General features: G+C 41.6%; 1 protein-coding gene across 5 annotated transcripts in view; it reads right to left on the reverse strand.

Moving 5' to 3' along the window:
• ralgps2 (Ral GEF with PH domain and SH3 binding motif 2) overlaps positions 1–24,464 on the reverse strand; it is a 515,898-nt gene that overhangs the window by 299,804 nt on the left and 191,630 nt on the right. For 3 of the 5 annotated variants that reach the window (XM_078218006.1, XM_078218004.1, XM_078218005.1), the window contains exon 6: positions 13,316–13,399. The exons of the other annotated variants lie outside the window; for them this stretch is intronic. In XM_078218006.1, coding sequence (XP_078074132.1) covers positions 13,316–13,399 — 84 coding nt within the window. The remainder of the gene's footprint in view (positions 1–13,315; positions 13,400–24,464) is intronic. 5 annotated transcript variants of the gene reach the window in all.

Consider the following 24,464-nt stretch of genomic DNA (forward strand, 5'->3'; position numbering starts at 1 on the left):
TTCTGGCAACTTTATAAGCCTTTTCTTTTAATCTTGTAAAATCCTTAACTTCCTTTATTAGCCATGGTTGACTTTTGGGAGGCTTTTGCATCTTTAAAAGAATAAATAAAGGTTGTAAGCTACGTAATAGTGCTTTGAAAACTATCTATTGCTTATGCAGTCATATCTTTTGAAGTATTCCCAATCCACCACAGCCAATTTGGTCCTCATGCCTTCCTGATTTCCTTTCTTCGACTTTAACACCCAAGGTCCAGATTGAACTTCCTCACTTTTTTGATTTGATTCAATTTGATTTATTATTGTCACATATATCGGGATGTAGTGAAAAGTATTGTTTCTTGCGCACTGTATACAGACAAAACATACTGTTCATAGAGTACATAGGGGAGAAGGAAAGGAGAGAGTGTAGAATATAATGTTACAGTCACAGCTAGGATGTGGAGAAAGATCAGCTTAATAAATGGCAGGTCCATTCAAAAGTCTGATGGCAGCAGGGAAGAAGCTGTTCTTGAGTCTGTTGGTATGTGACCTCAGACTTTTGTATCTTTTTTCCGATGGAAGAAAGTGGAAGAGAGTGTGTCCAGGGTGCGTGGGTCCTTGATTATGCTGGCTGCTTTTCCAAGGCAGCATGAAATGTAGACAGAGTCAATGGATGGGAAGCTGGTTTGCGTGATGGACTGGGCTACGTTCACAACCCTTTGTAGTTTCTTGCGGTCTTGGTCAGAGTAAGAGCCATGCCAAGCTGTGATACATCCAAAAAGAATGCTTTCTATTGTGTATCTGTAAAGGTTGGAGAGAGTCGTAGCGGACATGCCAAATTTCCTAAGCCTCCTGAGAAAGTAGAGGCATTGGTAGGCTTTCTTAATTATAGCATCAATGTGGAGGAACCAGGACAAGTTGTTGGTGATCTGGACATCTAGAAATGTAAAGCTCTCGACCATTTCCACTTCACCACCACTGATAGACAGGAGCATGTTCTCCACTACGCTTCCTGAAGTCGATGACTATCTCCTTCATTTTATTGACATTGTGGGAGAGATTATTGTTGTCTCACATTTCACCAGACACTCTCTCTCTTTCCTGTACTCCGTCTCGACATTGTTTGAGATCCGATCCACAATGGCAGTGTCATTAGTAAACTTGAACATGGAGTTGGAGTGGAATTTGGCCACAAACTTTCAAACATAATGTAAAATTCTATCATATTGTGGCCACTTATAAGGTTCTTTTACATGATTATCAACTAGCCCTTTTTCATTGCATAATTCTAGATCTCGAATAGTCTGTCCTCTAGTGAACTCCTCAACATACTGCTCTAGGAGCCCATCCCTAACACAAAATCCGAGTGCTCACGCAGTTTAACCAGCCGATGCGCAGATTGAAGTCTGTGATGCTACTGTGCCTTTAAGAAATGTACTTTTAATCATGTTCTCTGCAGTTATAAGCAGGCACCAAGCTTCCTGACTAGTTGTCCTTCTATTGCTACATAAATGATTGAATGGGTTTTTGTTTATTTTTAATCTGAGCCTAATGCACTCTCTCCGAGTTGACGAGCTTTTTGGAATTGTTGGGGGAAAGAATAATTGACAGATCAGGTGGGACAGTTTTTTTCCTCAGAAGAGTTCTTATTTTCAGTTTTGGTTGCTGGCTGGTTAGAAGCTGTTGGACTCCAGGTTGAGAAGTAGTATTTCTGTGTCGCTCACTGGAATTAGAAATTCTGCATTTTATCTTGCCTTCCTGGAGTGAAAATTTTGCTGTTGGTGGTTTGCTAGCTCGAGGCAAGTAATGGCACTATCCCTACCTCGAGGTGCTGAGAGTTCCACAACAGAAAAGCCAGAGTTTCGATTCTCCATCCAAAGTACTAATTCACAGCAGATGTCGCAGAGTTAAAAAATCCAGCATCACAGGAGCATTCTTATTCACTGTGCTAAATCTGAGATAGGTGTAGTTTTGTAAGAGTGTTTGTTTGTTTGGAACAGTACATTGAACTGTTAAGATATATACAAATCAAAGTTTTTTTCTTGTTTGTAATTGGTAGAAGTCACTGCTAATTGTCTTATTATATGTTAACTGTATTTTTAAATAAACTTTGTGTGATAAAAGCTCCCTAGTGGGTCATTGGCACCATACCTGGAGTGAAACATCTTATGCTTACCCATGCCAAATTCGAAGTGTAAAACTTATGATCTAGGCTGACTTCATAAAACCTTGAAATTCCTGACCTGGATTATAACAATTGGGGGTTTGTCTGGAATTAAAATCGATATTCCTTAATTGATTGGGATTATTGGACTCAAAGTTGGTGAGTGGTGAGCATATTTGTGTTTTCTTTTCAGGTGTTGTATTCAAGTTTAAAAGGGAGTGCCTTGTAGAATAATGGCACTGTCAGAGGCCAAGAGATTCCTGGGGGTAGAAAAGTCACTTAGGGTGGTTTACAAAAGGCGACTAAAACAAAGCTTTTGGAGTTGGCAAAAACGGTGCAGTTGACATTATCTGATGGCATAAGGAAGGGGGAGATAATTGAGGTGATAGCTCAGCATTTGAAATTGCCAGAAACACTGAATCATTGGAAATGGCTAGAATCCAATTACAAATGAAACAGCTTGAACGTGAAAAAGAACTAAAGCAACTTAAAGTTGAAATAAAAGAAAGAGAGTAGCAAAAGCAAAATAAAGGGATGCCATTGCAGCAGGAAAAGCCAGAGAAAGAACAAAGAACTAGGAGCAGGAGTAGGCCATCTGGCCCCTCGAGCCTGCTCCGCCATTCAATAAGATCATGGCTGATCTTTTTGTGGACTCAGCTCCACTTACCCGCCCACTCATCATAACCCTTAATTCCTTTACTGTTCAAAAATGTATCTATCCTTGCCTTAAAAACATTCAATGAGGTAGCCTCAACTGCTTCACTGGGCAGGGAATTCCACAGATTCACAACCCTTTGTGTGAAGAAGTTCCTCCTCAACTCAGTCCTAAATCTGCTTCCCCTTATTTTGAGGCTATGCCCCTAGTTCTAGTTTCACCCGCCAGTGGAAACAATTTCCCTGCTTCTATCTTATCTATTCCCTTCATAATCTTATATATTTCGAAAAGATCTCCCCTCATTCTTCGGAATTCCAATGAGTATAGTCCCAATTTACTCAGTCTCTCCTCATAAGCCAACTCTCTCAACTCCAGAATCAACCTAGTGAATCTCCTCTGCATCCCCTCCAGTGCCAGTATATCCTTTCTCAAGTAAGGAGACCAAAACTGTACACAGTACTCCAGATGTGGCCTCACCAGCACCTTATATAGCTGCAACATAATCTCGCTGTTTTTAAACTCCATCCCTCTAGCAATGAAGAACAAAATTCCATTTGCCTTCTTAATTACCTGCTGCACCTGCAAATCAACTCCTTGAGATTCCTGCACAAGGACACCCAGGTCCCTCTGCATAGCAGCATGCTGCAATTTTTCACCATTTAAACAATAGTCCATTTTGCTGTTATTCCTATCAAAATGGATGACCATTTGAAATGGATAACCAACATTGTACTCCACCTGCCAGACTCTCGCCCACTCACTGAGATTATCTATATCCCTTTGCAGACTTTCATCGTCCTCTGCACACTTTGCTCTTCCACCCATCCTAGTGTCATCTGCGAATTTTGACATACTACACTTGGTCCCCAACTCCAAATCATCTATGTAAATCGTAAACAATTGCGGTCTCAACACTGATCCCTGAGGCACACCACTAGTCACTGATCGCCAACCAGAAAGGGAGGCAATTGTAGTGGAAAAAGCAAGAGAAAGGGAGGAACAACAAGCAAATGAATTGAAACAGCTTGAATTACAAAAAGAAAAAAAATGAGACTGCTTGAATTGCAGATAAGTGAAGAAGAAAAAGAGAGAGAATTTGAACTTCAGAAACTGATAATAAAAAATGAATGTCAATTTAAAATGGCGGAGGTAAAGGGACAAGTACAGTGTGAGAGTAGTGATGAGGACGGTGAGAAAGAGCAATAGCATCATAGTCAAAGGCCTGATGGGGATCTATTTAAAAATATCCAAGCATTGTCAAGGATTAATGAGAAGCATGTGGAAGCTTTTTTCATTTCATTTAAGAAAGTGGCGAAACAAATGAACTGACCACAGACCATGTGATATTACTGATTCAAACAAAGTTGGTTGGTAGAGCTAGTGAAGTGTTTGCATCTGGGATATCTGGGAAGTATGAGGTGGTGAAAAAAATCCATCTTAGGTGCATATGAACTTGTGCCAGAAGCCGACAGACAACAGTTTAGAAATCTAAGGAAAGAACCTGGTCAAATGTACATAGAATTTGAAAGGATCAAATGAAGTAATTTGAGATGGATAAGGGCTTTGAAACTAGACCAGACAAAAGCAGCTCAGAGAAACGGTTATTTTGGAGGAGTTTAAAAGTTCACTTCCTAACGTAGTGAGAACTCACATGGAAGAACAAAGGGTTGAAACTGCAAGGTTAGCAGCAGAAATAGCAGATGATTATGAATTAGTTCATAAATTAAAGTTTGGTTTCCGAAATCAGTTTAAGGCTGTGAGGTAAAGGTAAAAGAGATTTTGTGGGAGGCAATAAAGACAGTGTACCTCAGGTTAAAAAGGAAACACAGGAGGGTGAAAGAGAAATGAAAAGCTTCAGATGCTTTCACTGTAATAAATTAGGCCATGCAAAGTTGCAGGGTTGGTGATTTAAGAAAAGCACTGGGAAGACTGATGTGGCAAAACAGGATAAGCCAGTGGGGTTTGTTAAGTGATAAAGTGTTAAGTGATAAAGGAAAATTTAGCATGGCCAATGCACCTAACCAACACGTCGGATGTTTCTATATCCTTCCCAAAATTCATGAGCAGGACAGTCCATGTGGGCCCACTGTTTCAACCTGTTCCTGCCCCAATGAACTTATTCCTTCAATTTTGAATCTATTTTTGTTCTTCCCTTGTCCAGTCTCTTCTCACCTACATTCAAGATTCTTCTGACACCTTACATCATTTCAACAATTTTCAGATTCCTGGCCGTAAACAGTACTTTTTCACTACTGACATCCAATCTCTCTGCAACTCTATCCCACCGGTATGGTTTGATGGCCCTCCATTTCTTCCTTGAACAAAGATCCAAGCAGACCCATCCGCCTGATTGAACTTGTCTTCTCGTTGAATAATTTCTCCTTCAACTTGTCTCACATCCTGCAAATAGAAGATGAAGTTATGGCTACCCGCATATCTGTCTTTTTGTGGGGTACGTGGAACATTCCTGGTTTCCACTCAGGGTCCCTCACCCAACTTCTTCCAGCACATCGATGACTGTATCAGTGCCACTTCTTGCTCTCGCCTGGAACAAGAAAAGTTCACCAATTTTGCTTCCAATTTCCACCACTCTCTCACCTTCACATGGTCCACTTTTCAGAACACCTTCACTCAGTCCGCAAGCATGACCGTGACCGCTCTTGTCATTTCAATTCATCATCTTGCTCTCATGCTCACATTTCAGTCCTTGGACTCCTACAGTTTTCCAATGAAGCCCAACACAAACTGGAGGAGCAACACCCCATCTTTCATTCAGGCACTTAACTTTCGGGACTCAAAAATGAGTTCAATAACTTCAGACCATGATTCATGTCCTCCACTTTGTATTTTCTGCCCTAGTGCCTGCATGTATCTTGTTCTCATGATTTTGACATCAGAGAGTGCTCACGTTTTCTCTGCTATTAACACCTACTCTAACCATGCTTTGTGTCTTTAATACTATAATTACCACTCCTTTGCCTGTGTTTCATGACATTTTTGTCTTATCTCATCAGCAATCTATCCCTGAACTAATATTTTGCTCCAACTGCCCCTCCCCACTTTTGCAACAGCATAAAATTCATTCCTAACTCTCTTCAGTTCAGAAGAAATCATATTGGACTCAAAATATTTAACTTGGTTTCTCTTTTTAAAGATGCAGCCAGACCTGCTGGTTTTTCCAACACTTCCTGTTTCTATTACAGAATTGTTGGTCATGAAGATCATAGAATCATAGAAACCCTACAGTACAGAAAGAGGCCATTCGGCCCATCGAGTCTGCACCGACCACAATCCCACCCAGGCCCTACCCCCATATCCCTACATATTTTACCCGCTAATCCCTCTAATCTACGCATCCCAGGACACTAAGGGGTAATTTTAGCATGGCCAATCAACCTAACCCACACATCTTTGGACTGTGGGAGGAAACCGGAGCACCCGGAGGAAATCCACGCAGACACGAGGAGAATGTGCAAACTCCACACAGACAGTGACCCAAGCCGGGAATCGAACCCAGGTCCCTGGAGCTGTGAAGCAGCAGTGCTAACCACTGTGCTACCGTGCCGCCCTATGTTACAAGTAGAAATGCCAGAAGTGATGGCAAGATCAAGAGTGTGGATAAATTTTATTTGAAGGATTGAGATCAAGTGAGAATAAGAGAGCCATTAAGCTAAAGAGGAGAGGAGACATGGGAAATTTTGGTATATGTTGAAATTACTGAGGATGAAAAGTCACTCAGTGGACAAGATAAAGTAGAAGAAAGAACATTTGTTGCACGAGTCAATGGAGAACTTTGACAGACTGCAAGAATTAAGTGAGAAGCAGGAGGGATGAAAGAAGACAAGATTTTCAAAGATGCAAAGATCCCAGAACAGCAAATGCAGTAGACCAGATGCCAAGCCGAAGTCCATGGCATATACTGCTAACTGATACAGAAATTTACATACAATGTATGCTATCAATATTAATCTGCCCTTTCGTCCTTACAAAAATTGGTGTATAATTATATCCAGTAGGTCTGATTGACAGTCATAAAAGTTTTTAAGTACCTTTTATATACTGTTTTCTTTTGTATGCAACTATTTGCTTGGATTTAGTAAGTTAATTGGGGAGAAATACCTGGTTGAGACTGGAACTTTGACCAGTATACAGCTTTTAATTGTGGGAATTTAAAATGGTCACATCAGCCATAGTCTTCACAAACACCAGTTTACTCATTATAATGGGAATTCTCAAAGCCTCAGAAATAGGTTAGAGTTTTGCTGCGAGTGGAAATAATAATTTAAATGAGAACGTATGGCCTGCACAAACGTACAGATAAGTTTTTTGAAACCTCAGCCTTATAAATCTTTAATCATCTGAAGTCTTTGAAGAAAGCAATTCAATTCCTTGTTAAATTCTGTTGAATAAAATACTGTTCTGCCAAGATTTTCAATACCTTCAATCATAGAATCATAGAATCCCTACAGAAGGAGGACATATGGCCCATCGAATCTGCACTGATTCTCTGAAAGAGCATCTTACCTATCTCCATAACCGCACACATTTACCCTGCTCATCCCCCGAACGATAACTTAGGGGCCAATCCACCTAAGCTGCACATCTTTGCGCTGTGGAAACCGGAGCACCCGGAGGAAACCCACGCAGACATGGGGAGTACGTGCAGACGCCACACAGACAGTCACCCAAGGCTGGAATCGAATGCGAGTCCTTGGCACTGTGAAGCAGCACTGCTAACCACTGTGCCGCCCTTACACAAGAGCAATAATAGATCGGCGTGGACAAATGGGCTGAAATGCCCCTTTCTGTGCTATATCATTTCTATGATTTCTAACTCACAAAGGCACCTTCTAAACCCACAAACTCTATCACTTAGAAGGACAAGGACAGCAGATACATGGGAGCACCACCACCTGGATATTTTCCTTCAAGCCACACACCATCCTGACTTGGAATTATATTGCTATTGCTTCAGTGTCACTGGCTCAAAAGCCTGGAACTCCCTTTCTAACACCACTGTGTGAACACCTACACCAGAATAAACTGCAGCAGTCAAGAAGGTGACTCACCACCACCATCCCAAGGGCAATTTGGGATGGGCAATAAATACTGGCCTAGCAACATCCCAATACATTTTTAAAATGAGGCAAATAAAAGTGAGAAAGTTCAAGTAATTAAAATCAGCAGAGGGAAAGTATTCTTGAAACTTACGGGACTAAAAGTCAACAAATCACAAAGATTTGACAGTCTATATCCTAGGGTTCCAAAGTAGGTAACTGCAATGATAATGGATGCACTGGTTATGAGTTTCCTAAATTCTCGAGATTCTCGAAGTTCCAAAAGATCAGAAGTTAGCAAATGTAATGTCACTATTTAACAAACGAGAGAGAGAGAGAGAGAGACAAGGAATTAACCTTACTTCAGCTGTCTGGAAATGTTGGAATTTATTCGTAATGCACTTGGGAAATCATAATATGATTCGGATGTCAACATGGCTTTACGGAAAGGAAATCCTGTTAGACAAATTAGTTTTTGAGTATGTAACTAGTCGAGTAGATAAAGGGGAGCCAGTGGATGTAGAACAGTTCGACTTTCAAAAGGCATTCAATAGGGGGTGCCACATAAAAGGTTGATACAGAAGATAAGGGCACATGGAGTTGGGGGTAATATATCAACAAAGATGGAGGATTGATTAAATTACAGGAAAAAGAGAGTGGGGATAAACGGCGCATTTTTAATTTTGTGGATTGTAACCAGTGGAGTGCCATAAGGAACATGACTTCAGCAATTTGCAAATTAGATTAATGGCTTACATAAAGAGGCCAAGAGTAATGTATTCAGGTTTTCTGACGGTACAAACCAAGGTGGGAATGAAAACTGAGAGGAGGACACAAAGAGGCAACAAAAAGGTACAGACAGTTTTAGTGAATGGGCAACTGTGTCAAATGACTATCATGTGGGGAAGTTTGAGGTTCTTCACTTCTGGTGATAAAAACAGAGAAGCAGAGCATTTTTAAGAAGTGTAAAACTTTTAAATGCTGATGCTCAAAGAGACTTGGGCACACTCTAAAAATGAACATAAAGTTATCATGCAGGTAACAGAAAGCAATTAGCATGTTGACCTGCAAGGTGATTGGTTTGCAAGAATAAGGAAGACTTGCTGCAATTGTATAGGGCTTTGGTGAGAGCATATCTGGAGTACAGTTTAATAAATTACTGTGGATGCTGGAATCTGAAACAAAAACAGAAAATGCTGGAAAATCTCAGCAGGTCTGACAGCATCTGTGAACAGAGTACAGAGTTAACAATTCAAGTCTGGATAACCCTTCGTCAGAGCTCAACAGCTGAGATTGTCCGAGTTCTGACAAAGAGTCATTTTGACTCGAAATGTTAACTCTTGTTCAATCTTCATACACCTACTGACATTTTCCAACATTTTCTGTTTTTGTGTCTGGAGTACTGTTTGCAGTTTTGGTATCCATATTTAAGAATGGATATATTTACTTTGCCAGTTGTAAAATGAAGGTTCACTGCATTGATTCCTGACGGGAGGCTGAGTGAATTGAGCCCAAGTTCATAGAATCCCTACAGTGCAGAAGGAGACCATTCGGCCCATCAAGCCTGCACCAACAACAATCCCACCCAGCCCCTATCCAGTAACCCCACATATTTAACCTGCTAATCCCCCCAACCTACACATCTTGGGACGCTAAGGGACAATTTAGCACAGCCAATCAAACTAACCCACACATCTTTGGATCATGAGAGGAAACCGGAGCACCCGGAGGAAACCCACGCAGACATGGGGAGAATGTGCAAATTCAACACAGACAGTCACCCGAGGCCAGAATTGAATCCGGGTCCCTGGCGCTGTGAGGCAGCAGTGCTAACCACTGTGCCACCCCTATTTGAAGTTATTTGAAGTTCATAAAAATGACAGGTGATCTCATTGAAACATACAAGATTCTGAAGGGACATGAGAGGCTAGATTCTATGAGGTTGTTTCCCCTGGCTGAGGACATAACGAGGTTTAACCTCAGGATAAGATCAGGGGTTCATCACTTAGGACTGAGATGAGGAGGAATTTCTTCAGAGGATTGTGAATCTTTTTAATTCAGTAGCCCAAGAAGATTATGGATATTCCAATGCTGAGCATATTCAAGACAGGTAGATAGATGTTTGATCTCTCAGGGAAATCAAGGGATATGAGGAACAAGTGGGAATGTGGAGCAAAATCAGACATCATCATGTTGAATGACACAGCAGGCTAGAAGAGACCATTTGGTCTACTTTTGTTCCTATCTCTTATGTCCTTGTTTTCAAGGAGAGCTGAATAAGCATCAGCTAAAGAAAATGAATGGGAAAGAAGATTGTAGACAATCGTCAAACTGTTGGGAAAGAAAAGGTTTTCAATATGTGAAAAGACAGAAAATTGGTAACGGCTATATTGAGCCATTGAAGGATATTGAAAGACAGGTTACAAAAGCCACTATGTGTGGCAGAAATGTTAAATGAGAATGCTACATTTGTCTTCACTATTAGATTTGAACGATTTTAATAATAAAATTTATTAGGTTTAATTAGGTGAACATATTGGCCAGGATTCTCCCAGCCCGCTGCGCTGCTCGAGTAGTGCAGCAGGCCAGGTGACATTAGCGGGGGAACTTTCACGAGATTCATGACCATACTCAGTGGCCCGCTCAACACTATGCTGCCAGCCTCTCAGGTATGATGAGGCCCCACCCCCCACTTTCCAGCATTAATCACTCTAAGATATTCTGCATTGCACAGAGTGTTGGAGATTTGTTCAGGTAAGTACTCACAAAACACAGGCAGGAAATTCTCCTGTTTTCCCACCCATTGGGCAATTATTTTTTCTTTGTGAGAATCCCAGCCATTGTTTGAGAAAAAATTAAGAGCTTGAAAATAGCGGTAGCTTCAAGACCTGATGACACCATCCAAGGTTCATTAGGATAATGCAGTATATGCTGTGCAAGTCACATGCTCATATTTTTAATAGCTGAATGCACTCTGGGATGTTTCCCACATACCAGAAAGAAGCTCACATAGTCTACATCTTTAAAAAAATTATAAGAAAGGCATAGGTAACAATAGACACATTACAATGACACTGATATCAGGAAGGATGCTTGAGAAAATTATTCAAGATGCAATATATGAGTGTTTGGATTGAGAGGGACATATTAGGAACACACAACATGGCTTCATGAAAAGGAAGAAATCTAACTATTTTTTGAGCTAACTAAAAGTTGCATGAAGGAAGCTCAGCAGACATTGTCAATGGAGATTTTTAAAAAGTTTTTTAATAAGATTCTCTACATGAACAGAGCTTCCAATATTTGTAGCAATATTTTATCTGGACTGAGAACTATCTGGCAAAACATAGCAAAAAATAGTTATGGGTGGATTCGTATCCGTCTGGAGATTGAATACCAGTGCAGTGCTGGGACAGTTACTCTTTGCTATGGATCTGGGTGTTCTGGACATGATCTGAAAATTTGCAGATGATATGAAGACCTGTGCAAGTATTAGAGCTTTTGATAATGCTCAACTGCTTCAGTTGGATCCTAATGTGTTGGGAGATGAGGCCGGCAAATGATGTTTAATTTGGATAAGTGCAGTGCATGCGTGTTGTCAGGGTGAATGTTCAACATTCATACAGCTTTCAGGGAAAACCATTAAAGATGATGGAGAAAGAGAAAGATCTGGGAATTCTAATGGACATTCTAAATGTACATTAGCAATGCCATACAGCAATAGCAGGATGAAATAAAATACTGGAGTGCATTCATTGGACAACTGATCAGAAAAAGAAGCAAACTATTTTGTCCTTGTTCAAGGCCTTTGTTCAGCCTAACCTGAAAGACTTTGCACAGTTGTGGTCTCCTTACATAATGGGTGAAATTGAGGCTTTTTAACAAACACAGAACTAATTTCTAGCCTATTTCCAAGATGGGTCAGTTCGTTCCAATTGAATAAGTCAGGGAGGACAAGGGGTCACATTGTAAATTGTGTAAGGCCAGATCTAGATTAGGTGTCAGGAAGTGATTCTTTTTCCAAATAGTAGACCTCTGAAACCCACAACGATCTCTTGGGATGGATTTGCTGAATTTCTTCAAATTAAACCTCTGCCTGTTTCTGGTTGGAATGAGCAGCATCCCTTACAAAAGTTAGGTATTTAGTGGATTCAGGGCCAGAGAGACCTCCCAGAGTAGTTTCAATCACTAAAATGGGTCTGAAACGACTTACCTAGATTTACTTAGCACCCTCAAATTGGCCTGGGTTTTTAACCTGGTTTTAATCTCTCGCAGATTGGGTGGGAGCATATTTATTATGATAGACATTGTATCATTTGTGTAAGGCAGGCTAGATGGATCCCAGTGCAAAGTTCCCTCTAATCTGCATAGCAACCAAAATGTCCCCACGCAGGCTGTGCACAAGTTGGCCATAAAATTGCAAAAAACAACTTTAAAGAGGCCGCACACCTAAAGAAATCAACCAAACACTCAGAAGAAAATACAGCTGACGTTGCTTGAGAATCTTTAACTATCCATCGTTGTTCATACTTATATAAATCAAGATGACAATAACACTTGCATCATGTGCTTTGTATTCCTTCTTTCCAACCCACTGGGTGGGACATTTCAAGTATGAGGAGAAGGGCATTATTAATTACTTTATGAAAGAAGCACTTTGCTTAGATCAGCAGCTGGTTCAGAGCATCAATGGTAACGTGGCCTCCAACATATTAAATGAGTACTTTTTACCTTGGTAAGTTGGCATTAAAATTGTAGCTAAAGAACAGGTTTCTTGAAATCTATCTACAACATCACTTCTGCAGTTAGCAAAAGGAATGCCTGCAATGTTTCTTGATGCTTTAGGAAAGTACTACTGGTACTTATTAAGATCTTATATCCCACGATCCCTAAAAAATATTCAACCAGTGATTATCCAATAATAAATATGCCATGGTTAGAAGTTAATTGTTAAACCTGAATAGTTAACATGCACACATAGGATGAGCGACAGCACAGATTAAAGTGTATGGGAAACTTGGTCTGAAACTTGTGGTTCAGCCAGGAACAGATCAGAAAATTATTGGGAAAAGCCTAGTATAACATCTTAAACTCATTGTTCTTCAAATTTGCAACAGAGAAAATTAACCATAAGCAATGGCTAATGTGCTATTTTTCCTTCTGACTTTTCAAAACAAGTGCCAGATATGCTTTAATGGTTTAAAGTAAGCTATCAAAAAGGATCAATGTCAACATGTCGCACAGCATTTTAGTATTATCAATATGAGCAACTGATTAGTGTATTAGGGGTGGAATAAATATTTGGACCCCAAAGAGAAGTGCCAATGTCGACTGTAAATTTGTAATACACGTTTACCATTTTTAGTCTCATTAATTTGTTTTTAACCAGATTATCCAATGCAATCTACTTTACAAACTTCACATTTTTAGTGATTTACCCAAGTCTCAACTAATACTCACATGATTAAACCTCCTTGTGAAGGCAACAACATTTGGTGATGAACTGTGCTTTTCCTTTTTGTTCCAGCCACAACTTGACAGTTCCTAGAAAACAAATTTGTTGGACTTTTAAAAAACAAAATCAGGGTGAATCAGTCTATTCCAATTCCAAATATTCCCACATTAGAAACTTTAACAGGTTCTTTCCGGCCATCACTGGCCGATCTCCAACATTCCATACTTCATTTGACTTCATCCAAACTTTGCTGCCTAGGTTCTTCATTACGCCAAGTCCCATATACCCAGCACCCCGTGCTCACTGACTTATCTACACTGGCTCTCAATCAAACAACATCTCAATTTTAAACTACACATCATTCTTCTCCAACTCCTTTCATTTCCTTCCTCCATTCTATCTCTATAATCTCCTCTAGCAGTGTAACTCAAAGCTGCAGTCACCTAACTGCCATTTAAGCATCAACACTTGCAATTGCATCACCAAAGCTAGCTGTGCCTTCAGCTGTCTAGGGCTAAAGATCTGGCATTCTCTCCCATTGTCCATCTTTCTAAAGATGCTTTCTAAATACACATTGGTGTTGTCATTTTGTAATAAATCACTCACCTCCTGACTCCCCAAATCCTTTCCACTATCTACAAGGCACAAATCAGGCTTGTGATGGAATAGTTTGTGCTTGACTGGATGACTGCGGCTCCAACAAATGCTCAAGAAGCTTGACACCACCCAGACATAGGGTAGGAGTTTTTGGCCACGCACATCTGAAGACTAAAAATTCCCACCGGAGGTCAAAAATATCCTGTAGCAGGCAGGACAGGAAAATTCTGCCATAGTTTATTTGATTGGTACTCCAACACCACCTTAAACATTCACACACCCCACCACCAACACTTCAACAAGGCTGTCCTGTGCACCGTCAGTAACTCACCAAAGCATCTCGCAAAGGCCTGATCTCTACCTTCTAGAAGGGCAAGGACATCAGACCATCAGGAACAGTACTGCCTCCAAATTCCTGACCAATCACACACTACCCTGACTTGAAAGTATATCACCATTCCTTACTAGGTCAAAATCCTGGAACTCCCTGTGCAAGCACAGGCTGTGGAGCATATTCACCATATGGACTGCAGCTGTTGAAGGTGGCACCTACTCAAGGGCAATTAGATATGAGTGAGCAATTGCCTTGCCAATGAATGATTTTAAAAGAGCCTAAATCTTACAAATGACTCCACAGGCTGCAACCAGTTATCCATTCCCTCCCACTTCCTTCAATTCACTGATATTGGTTATCTGTGTATTCTCACTTTAGTGGCACAGTATCCTTGCCTTTGCCCTATTCTTCTGAACATCCTCTCAAACCTTTCCGCCTCTAACTGCTTCACTATCATTTACAACCTGCTCAAAACAGAATCAATAACCAAATTTTCTGTTGCTACCACCCCAACAAAGTCTCAGTACCTGCTATACAGCAGAGCTTGGAATCTAAATTTTCAAAGCAAGAGTATTACCAACCAATGCAAGATGACACTTAAGCATCTGAAGTATAGTCATAGCTAACTCGGTGTGGTTTCAAGCAATAATTGATTTTTTAGCAATATGTATGTACAAGGTAAGGGTCTGACAGAACTGCAATACACGCCTACCCTCTTCTCATCCCTGGCTCCAATTGAGGCTCCTCCATATCCAAGGATGCACGCCCTCGCTCCTGAATGGCCCTCAAATGATTGTCTCCTTCAAGGGACCATGTTACAACAGTACCCATCTCCCTTTTAATCAGTTTAATTGTTTTTCCATCTATTGTCTTCTATGGTAATATGTATCTAATTCCCATGTGTAAAGAATTATTTTCTGAATTTGCTTTCAACGGACTCAAGTTTTACAGTTAACTTCTTTCAACTTCACTCTCTTTACAATAGAAAAGCTAAGTTACAGAGTCTCTCAGCACTGTTAAATCACTTCATCCCAGGCTTTAGCCTCATGAATTACCAACTGACTTGTTTTGAGACCAGGTTATTTTCATCAGGTGCGGTGTCCAAATCTGAATGCAATTTTCCAAATGGGGTCTGACCTACACTCTATGTAATAACCATATTGGTTATTACTACCTTGCACTCATTCTAAAACCCATGAAAAAGCTCAGCATTCAATTCACCTTCCTTTTTTTTTTAACCACTTATGCATTATCTTTTTTTATTTGCTTATCCTAATTCCAGTGCTTACTACCTTTAACTTAATTATAAACTCATCGTTCTCACTATTTAATTAATATACATGCGGAATAATTTTCCACTTGCTTTGCAACAATTCATCATACTGTCAAATTTAGCAGCATCTCCAAACTTGAAATAACTCTCTTGGTTCAAAAACTGAAGTCACTTATATAAAATGAGTAAATTCAAGATTCTGGGCACCCAATTGGAAGGCAGGACATAGAGAATTGAGGCTACCATGTTGAAGTTTCAGCATCAATTCACGTTCCTTTCATTTTTCTCTAGCCAGCAAAGTCACAGGGAAAGGCCTTGACCCAGTACCAGTACTGCACGGTCAGGTCAGACCCATGGGGAGGTTGGGGCAGGCCAGACCAGGCTCGTGGAGCAATGCCAGGTTAGGGGGAGGTGCGTTTACTTGAAATTCAACTCCAGAGTGGGAAAAGCGCCCTCCTTCATTTGACTCTCAAATGACACATGAACTGCGAACCTGCTTCGTTTTAATATTTGTAGGAGTGCTCTACCTTATTTATTTCCATGTTCCTTGGGTATACATTGTGATTGTCTGGCTGGAAAGTATGTGCAGGAGTGAGGGCTTTAGAATTCCGGGATACTGGGACTGGCTCTGGGGGAGATGGCACCTGGACAAGCCAGATAGGTTGTACTTGAAGACAGCCGGGACTGAGTGGGACATTTTGCTGCTGTTGTTGGCGGTGCTTTAAACTAACTTGGCAGGGGTTGGAAACCAGGATAAAATATTCGAGGATAATAACAAGGTGCACAAAATACTGGGAGACAGATATCACAAGAACAGAGAATAGTAAGATAATGGGCAAGTTGGAGTAAGGAAGAGAGTAATGAAGTTTAAATCAGGGTCATACTGCATGTATATGAATGCACAGAGTACAGTAAATAAGATTGGTGAGTTACAAGTGCAGATTGCCATAAGGAATTATAATGTTATGACGATAGCAGAGACCTGGCTCAAGGAAGGGCAGGACTGGGTGTTGATTCTGTACAACAGATTTTTCAGTTCACGAGCTAAAAGTGACAGTAGCAACATGGATACAAAATTGGCCGAGTAATAGGAAATGGCAAATAATGGCTAAAAGATATTTTTTCGGCTAGAGAAAGGTTTAGAGAAGAGTTCCCCTTGGGTCGGTATTGGGAGCCTTGTTTTTCCTGATGCGTACTAATGACCTAGATCTTGGTTTACAGGGGATAATTTAAAAGTTTGCAGGTAATACCAAACTTTGAAGTATTGCAAATTGTGAGAACAGTGTAGAACAAGTTGGTGGAGTGGGCAGATAGGTGGCAAGGTGATTAATTTTGGTAGAAAGTTCAGGGAGAGAAGTACAAAATAAAAGGCAAATGTCTGAAGGGTGTGTAGGAGCAGAGGGTGCTGGGTGTATATGTGCATAAATCATGAAAGGTGGCAGGACAGGTGGAGAGCATTTAATAAATTAGATAATATCATTGGCTTTATTAATAGTGTACAGAGTACAAAAGTAAGAAGGTTATGCTGAACTTCTATAGGACACTGGCTGGACCTCAGCTGGAGTACTGTGTACAGGGTGTCACACTATATGAAGGATGTGAACACATTGGAGAAAGGGATGGCAAGGGATGAGATTGCAGAGCCTCTGGCTTTGATCTTTGGGTCCTCGCTGTCCACGGGGATAGTGCCAGAGGACTGATGAATGGCGAATGTTGTTCCTCTGTTTAAGAAAGGGAATAGAAATGACCCTGGTAATTATAGACCGGTTAGTCTTACTTCGGTGGTTGGTAAATTGATGGAAAAGGTCCTTAGGGATGGGATTTACGACCATTTAGAAAGATGTGGATTAATCCGGGATAGTCAGCACGGATTCGTGAAGGGCAAGTCGTGCCTCACAAATTTGATAGAATTTTTTGAGGAGGTAACTAAGTGTGTTGATGAAGGTAGGGCAGTTGATGTCATATACATGGATTTTAGTAAGGCGTTTGATAAGGTCCCCCATGGTCGGCTTATGATGAAAGTGAGGAGGTGTGGGATAGAGGGAAAGTTAGCCGATTGGATAGGCAACTGGCTGTCTGATCGAAGACAGAGGGTGGTGGTGGATGGAAAATTTTCGGATTGGAGACAGGTTGCTAGTGGAGTGCCACAGGGATCAGTGCTTGGTCCTCTGCTCTTTGTGATTTTTGTTAATGACTTAGAGGAGGGGGCTGAAGGGTGGATCAGTAAATTTGCTGATGACACCAAGATTGGTGGAGTAGTGGATGAGGTGAAGGGCTGTTGTAGGCTGCAAAGAGACATAGATAGGATGCAAAGCTGGGCTGAAAAATGGCAAATGGAGTTTAACCCTGATAAATGTGAGGTGATTCATTTTGGTAGGACTAATTTAAATGTGGATTACAGGGTCAAAGGTAGGGTTCTGAAGACTGTGGAGGAACAGAGAGATCTTGGGGTCCATATCCACAGATCTCTAAAGGTTGCCACTCAAGTGGATAGAGCTGTGAAGAAGGCCTATAGTGTGTTAGCTTTTATTAACAGGGGGTTGGAGTTTAAGAGCCGTGGGGTTATGCTGCAACTGTACAGGATCTTGGTGAGACCACATTTGGAATATTGTGTGCAGTTCTGGTCACCTCACTATAAGAAGGATGTGGAAGCGCTGGAAAGAGTGCAGAGGAGATTTACCAGGATGCTGCCTGATTTGGAGGGTAGGTCTTATGAGGAAAGGTTGAGGGAGCTAGGGCTGTTCTCTCTGGAACGGAGGAGGCTGAGGGGAGACTTAATAGAGGTTTATAAAATGATGAAGGGGATAGATAGAGTGAACGTTCAAAGACTATTTCCTCGGGTGGATGGAGCTATTACAAGGGGGCATAACTATAGGGTTCATGGTGGGAGATATAGGAAGGATATCAGAGGTAGGTTCTTTACGCAGAGAGTGGTTGGGGTGTGGAATGGACTGCCTGCAGTGATAGTGGAGTCAGACTCTTTAGGAACATTTAAGCGGTTATTGGATAGGCACACGGAGCACACCAGGATGATAGGGACTGGGATAGCTTGATCTTGGTTTCAGATAAAGCTCGGCACAACATCGTGGGCCGAAGGGCCTGTTCTGTGCTGTACTGTTCTATGTTCTAAAGCACAGAAGAGATTTACAAGAATGGTTCCAGGAATGACATACTTCAGTTATGAAGACAGATTGGAGAAGTTGGGATTGTTCTCCGAAACAGTAGAAGGCTTGATAGAGGAGATTTGATAAAGGTGTTCAGGATCACAAGGGGGCTGGGAGAAACTGCTCCCGCTCAGAAAAGGATCCAGAACGAGAGAGCACAGACTTAAAGTGATTTGAAAAAGAAGCAAATGCGATGCAAGAAAAAAACTTGTTCACACAGCAAGTGGCTTGGGTCTGGAATGCATTTCCTGGAAGTGTGGTGGAAGCAGGTTTAATCAAAGCATTCAAGAGGGTACTAGTTGATTATTTGAATAGAAAAAATGTGCAGGGGAATAGGGAAAAGGCAGGGGAATAGCAAGATGTCATGATGCTCCTTTGCAGAGCCATTGTAGACATGATACCAAATGACCTTCTTCTGCACTATAACAATTCTGTGACTCTGAGTGACAGTGAGCAAGTAATAGAGTGAGTGAATGAGTGAGTTCACCCCACACATCAACACACACTTATGCCCAGTCAGAGAATGGGTGAGTGAGCACTCTGACTAGGAGGATCCATGTTTATTACTTGTTCTTTTAATTATCAATCCAATGCTTTGACTTTTTTTTGCTCAGCAAGTTGTGCCTTTTCCTCATACCAACCTTCTTTTTGAAATTCATGTTTAACGTGCCAAACCTTATATTTCTGAAATTTGCTCATCGGCTCGAGTGAAAAGAAATTAAATGTGGCCCCTCATGTGAGAAATTGGACAAGCCTGATCTATACTATTTGACTCACTCCCTGGGGCATCAAGTTCCACATTGTCATCAGTCTCTGGATGAAAAGATTTCTTCTCAATTCCAAATTTGATCTCTTAGTGACTATTACGTATTGACGAACTCTAGTTTTGCTCTTCTCTACACTTGGAAACATTCTCTTTGGGTGAGATTTTCTGGCCCTTCCCATTGGTGGGATCTTTCAGTCCTACCATATTAGAAAATGCTTTTCTGGCCCTTCTAAGCAGTGGGATGAGAAAATATTGCAAAAGCCATAGACATCGGCCAGACCAAAAGATCTTGCTGGCAGCCAATGGTGAACCATCTCACTGCCAGGAAACATGCCACAGGGAACCAATAAATCCCACCCGTTGTGTCTAATGTAGCAAATCTGTTCATAATTTTAAAGATCTCTATTACATCTTCGCTCTGTCTTCTCTTTTCAAGAAAAAGGAGACCCAAGCCTGCATTCCTTTCCTGACGTCAGCAGATGGCATCTCCCAGGCCCTGCACTCAACCATGGAAAACCTGGATAACAAGGATACTAATGTCAGACTCTTATTTATTGACTATAGCTCAGCTTTCAACACCATCATCCCAACAAAACTCATTTCTAAACTCTATGGTCTAGAGCTCAGCTCTTCCCTCTGCGACTGGATCCTGGACTTCCTAACCCGCAGATCACAATCATTTACGATAGGCAACTAAACCACCTCCATGATTATCCTCAACACCGGTGCCCCACAAGGCTATGTCCTTAGCCACTAACTATATTCTTTATATAGTGGCCAAATTCCATTCCAACTCCATTTTCAAGTTTGCTGAAGACACCACCATTGTGGGTCGGATCTCAAACAATAACGTGAGGGAGTACAGGAAAGAGAGAGAGGACGTGAGGGAGTATAGAAAAGAGATAGAAAATCTTGTGAAATGGTTCAACAACAATAATCTCTCCTTCAATGTCAGTAAAACAAAGGAGATAGTTGTCGACTTCAGAAAGCGTAGTGGAGGATATGTCCCTGTCCAAATCAACAGGGATGAAATGGAAATGTCAAGAGCTTCAAGGTTCTAGGTGCCCAGATCACCAACAATCTGTCCTGGTTCCTCCAGGCTGATGCTAGAGTTAAGACTATACCACTCACCTGATGAAGGAGCAGCACTCCGAAAGCTCATGATTTCAAATAAACCTGCTGGACTTTAACCTGGCGTTGTGAGACTTCTTAGTATAGTTAAGAGAGCCTGCCAACACCTCTACTTTCTCAGGAGGCTTAGGAAATTTGGCGTGTCCACTACGACTCTCACCTAAAAAGCATCCTTTCCGGATGTATCACAGCTTGATATGGCTCCTGCTCTGTCCAAGGCTGCAAGAAACTACAAAGGGATGTGAATGTTGCCCAGTCCATCACCCAAACCAGTCTCCAATCCATTGACTCAGTCTACACTTCCTGCTGTCTTGGAAAAGCAGCCAGCATAATCAAGGACCCCACGCACCCCAGAAATACTCTCTTCCACCTTCACCGTCAGAAAAAAGGTACAAAAGGTCACGCACCAACTGACACAAGAACAGCTTCTGCCATGCTGCCATCAGCCTTTTGACTGGACCAGTTTACATGAAATTGATCTTTCTCTGCACTCTAGCTATGACTGCAACATTACATTCTACACCCTCTCCTTTCCTTCCCCCCTATGCATTTTATGGACAGTATGCTTTGTCTCTATAGCACGCAAGAAACAATACTTTTCACTGTACACCAATACATGTAATAATAAATCAAATCAAAAAAACAGAGTTAACATTTCAGATCAATTACTTTATTTCAGATGTCCAGATTCCACAAATATCTTGCTTATCAATGAAAATTGCCTAGCTGGCCTGAACTGGTGCATTGGTAATAACTGGGAGACTAACAGCTACTGACAGTGGTAGCAGCCATTTACTTTCACAACCAGTGGCACTCTACTATCAGCAGCAGGCAAAAATAAAATCTTCAAGTGGGCCTCAATACTTCCAGAGGCACATGTTTCATCTCATCTGTACAATTCTCTCCATCTTTGACATATTTATATTATGTTGGTATCAGAGAAACACTCTCTTTTCCTTCAAAGCTGGTCTTCCGTGCTCAGAGTTGTTGGTAAGGTTCCTAATAGTGTCAAATTTGGCTCAGAGTATGACTCTCACCTAAGTCAGGTGGTGCTGAGTTCAAAGTCCATTTTAGGACTTGAACATGTATGGCCAAAGTTTTGTCACCAAGGCAGGTAGTTCCAAGTTTGAAAACCTCCCAACTCACTGGAGATGCCTCAGTAGAAAAGCCCCCAAATATTGCAATCTTACTCTGAGGATGGGAGGGGAGTGGGGGATCAAGTGCAAGATAGAACTATACTTGCATACCCTGGAAGCCAAGCATAGATGACCACAGGAGCGGCCAAGTGTCAAGGCAGGCTGATCGCAATTCTCTGGGGCTTCATTCCAGTCGCATTGAAGTCTGTTAGGCCCTCTAGTCCTTACATCTCCTCACACGCCACCCATTCCCTACGTCACCTCCATACACTCCACGCCAGTCATTGCCCCCCCCCCCACCCCCCATCCACCCCAAATGCCCCTAATACCTCCATGTAAAATAATGCCCCATCCCCCATCCCAGGACTCTCAAACCTTTGATGCCAACGCAAGGTGGCTCCATGCCCATTCATGAATGAAACATCGCTGTTCCTACAACCCTATAAAAGTGTAAATTAGGACAGAGGTTTCAAACACTTAATGCCCCTTAATATTATGCAAATAAACATGAGACATTGACAAAAGAGATCACAGAAAAATTATAACCACTTAAAGATGTCAATCAAGCAAAGTAAACGGTACTTGAGTTCATGATCTTTTTATGAACAAGAACTCTCATGCACAAGGAGGCTGTTCAGTTCTACTTAAACAATTCTAACACCTGTTCTCATAGGCACGTATTCTCAGCATAAAACTTGGTCAAACATGGTAACTTTTTGTTGCAATCTTTCACAGAATGTTGGCTTGATAGGCCATTTTTTTTATTGCCCACCCCAAATTTCTCTTGAGAAGATGGTGATGAAATGCCATCTTCAACCAATGCAGTCCATGTGGTGCAGGTATACCGACAGTGCTGTTGGGGGGGGGAAATCTAGGATTCTGACACAGCAACGGTGAAGGAACAGCAATATAGTTCCAGGTCAGAATGGTGTGTGGCTTTGGAGGGGGGCATGCAGATGGTAGTGGTGTTCCAATGTATCTGCTGCCTTTGCTTTGCTAGGTGCTGTCTAAGGATGCTTGGTGAGTTCCTGCAGTGGATTGTGTAGATGGTACACATTGCTGCCATTGGTGCGTCAGTGTTGGAGGGAGTGCATGTTGGAGGCAGTGGATGGGTTGCAGGCTGCTTTGTCATGGATAGTGCTGAGCTTCTTGAACGTTGATGGAGCTTCACTCATCCAAGCAAGTGGAGAGTATTCCATTGCACTCCTGACCCGTGCCTTGTAGATGGAGGATCGGCTTTGGGGATTGAGGAGGTGCTAGTGTTGGCACACCCACAATGCTGTTAGGAACAAAGTTCCAGGATTTTGACCCAGTGACAGTGAAGAAATGGCGATATAGTTCTATGTCAGGATGGCATACGGTTTAAAGGGGAAATTGCAGATTGTGGTGTTCCCATACATGATCTCCCTATGTCCTTCGAGGTAGCAGAGTCGAGAGTATTCCATCACACTCCTGTCTTGTGCTTTGTAGATGGTTGATATACTTTGGGAAGTCAGGAGATGAGTTACCTACTGCAGAATTCCCAGTCTCTGGCCTGCTCTTGTATCCACAGTATTCATGTGGCTCATCCAGCTCCATTTCTGGTCCACATTACCCCTCAGAATGTTGATAATGGGGGAATCAGCAACGGTAATGATATTGAATGTCTTGGTGAAATGGTTAGATTCTCTCTTATTGGAGATAGCCATTGCCTGACACTTGTGTGGCATGAATGTTGCTTGCCATTTGTCAGCCCAAGCCTGAATGTTTTCCGGGTCTTGCTGCTTCAGTATCTTAGGAGTCACGTGTGGTGCTGAACATTGTGCAATCATCAGCGAACATCTCTACTTCTGATCTTACAATGGAGGGAAATGTAATTGACAAAGAAGCTAAAGAGGTTGGGTCGTGGACACTACCCTGAAAATTCCTGCAATGATGTCCACGGACTGCGATGATTGACCTCTGACAACCACAACCTTCTTCGTTTGAGCTAGGCATGACTACAACCAGTGGGAAATTTTACCCAGAGCTTTTACCCATAGCTTTTAAAAGCAACGTTAAGGAAAATTTTGATTCTATTTCTTCAACAGCCACAAAGTTTGCTGCTGATTTAACTTGCTCAGTTCCTGTTGAAAGTACTGCCTTTATTTTCACTTGTTTCAAAAAAAAAGTTGTTTTGTTCAATGACTCAGCTATGAATTAAAATGTTTTATTTGTTATGGCCAGTTCTGCTCCTGAGATTTATATCAAAACTCTTCATTTGACCTGCTGCTTTTTCCCACTGACTCCAGTTTTGTTAAAGTTCCTTATGCCACACTCAGTCAAAAGAGACCTTGATGTCTCACCTCACTCCTTAATTCAGCTCTTGGCCCTATTCGAAGTAGAGCTGCAATCAGGTCAGGCACTGGCAGAAGCCAGACTAAGCAGCAGTGAGCCAGTTATTTCCGAGTAGGTGCCACTTCCATCACTTTGCTGATGATCAAGAGTAGACCGATGGGGCGATAATTAGCTAAGTTGGATTTATCCTGCTTTATGTGCACAGGACACACCTGGGCAGTTTTCCACAGCGCCGGATGCATGCCAATGTTGTAGCTGTACTGGAACAGTTTGACTAAGGACACAGTTACTTCTGGAACACAAGTCTCAGCACTATTGCTGGAATATTGTCAGGGCCCATAGTCTTTGCAGTATCCAATGTCTTCAGTTGTTTCTTAATATCATATGGAATGAATCAAATTGTCTGAAGACCAACATCAAAGAACAAAGAACAATAC

Source organism: Mustelus asterias, chromosome 8 (assembly GCF_964213995.1).
Source record: "Mustelus asterias chromosome 8, sMusAst1.hap1.1, whole genome shotgun sequence".
In the NCBI taxonomy this organism is placed as follows: Eukaryota; Metazoa; Chordata; class Chondrichthyes; order Carcharhiniformes; family Triakidae; genus Mustelus; species Mustelus asterias.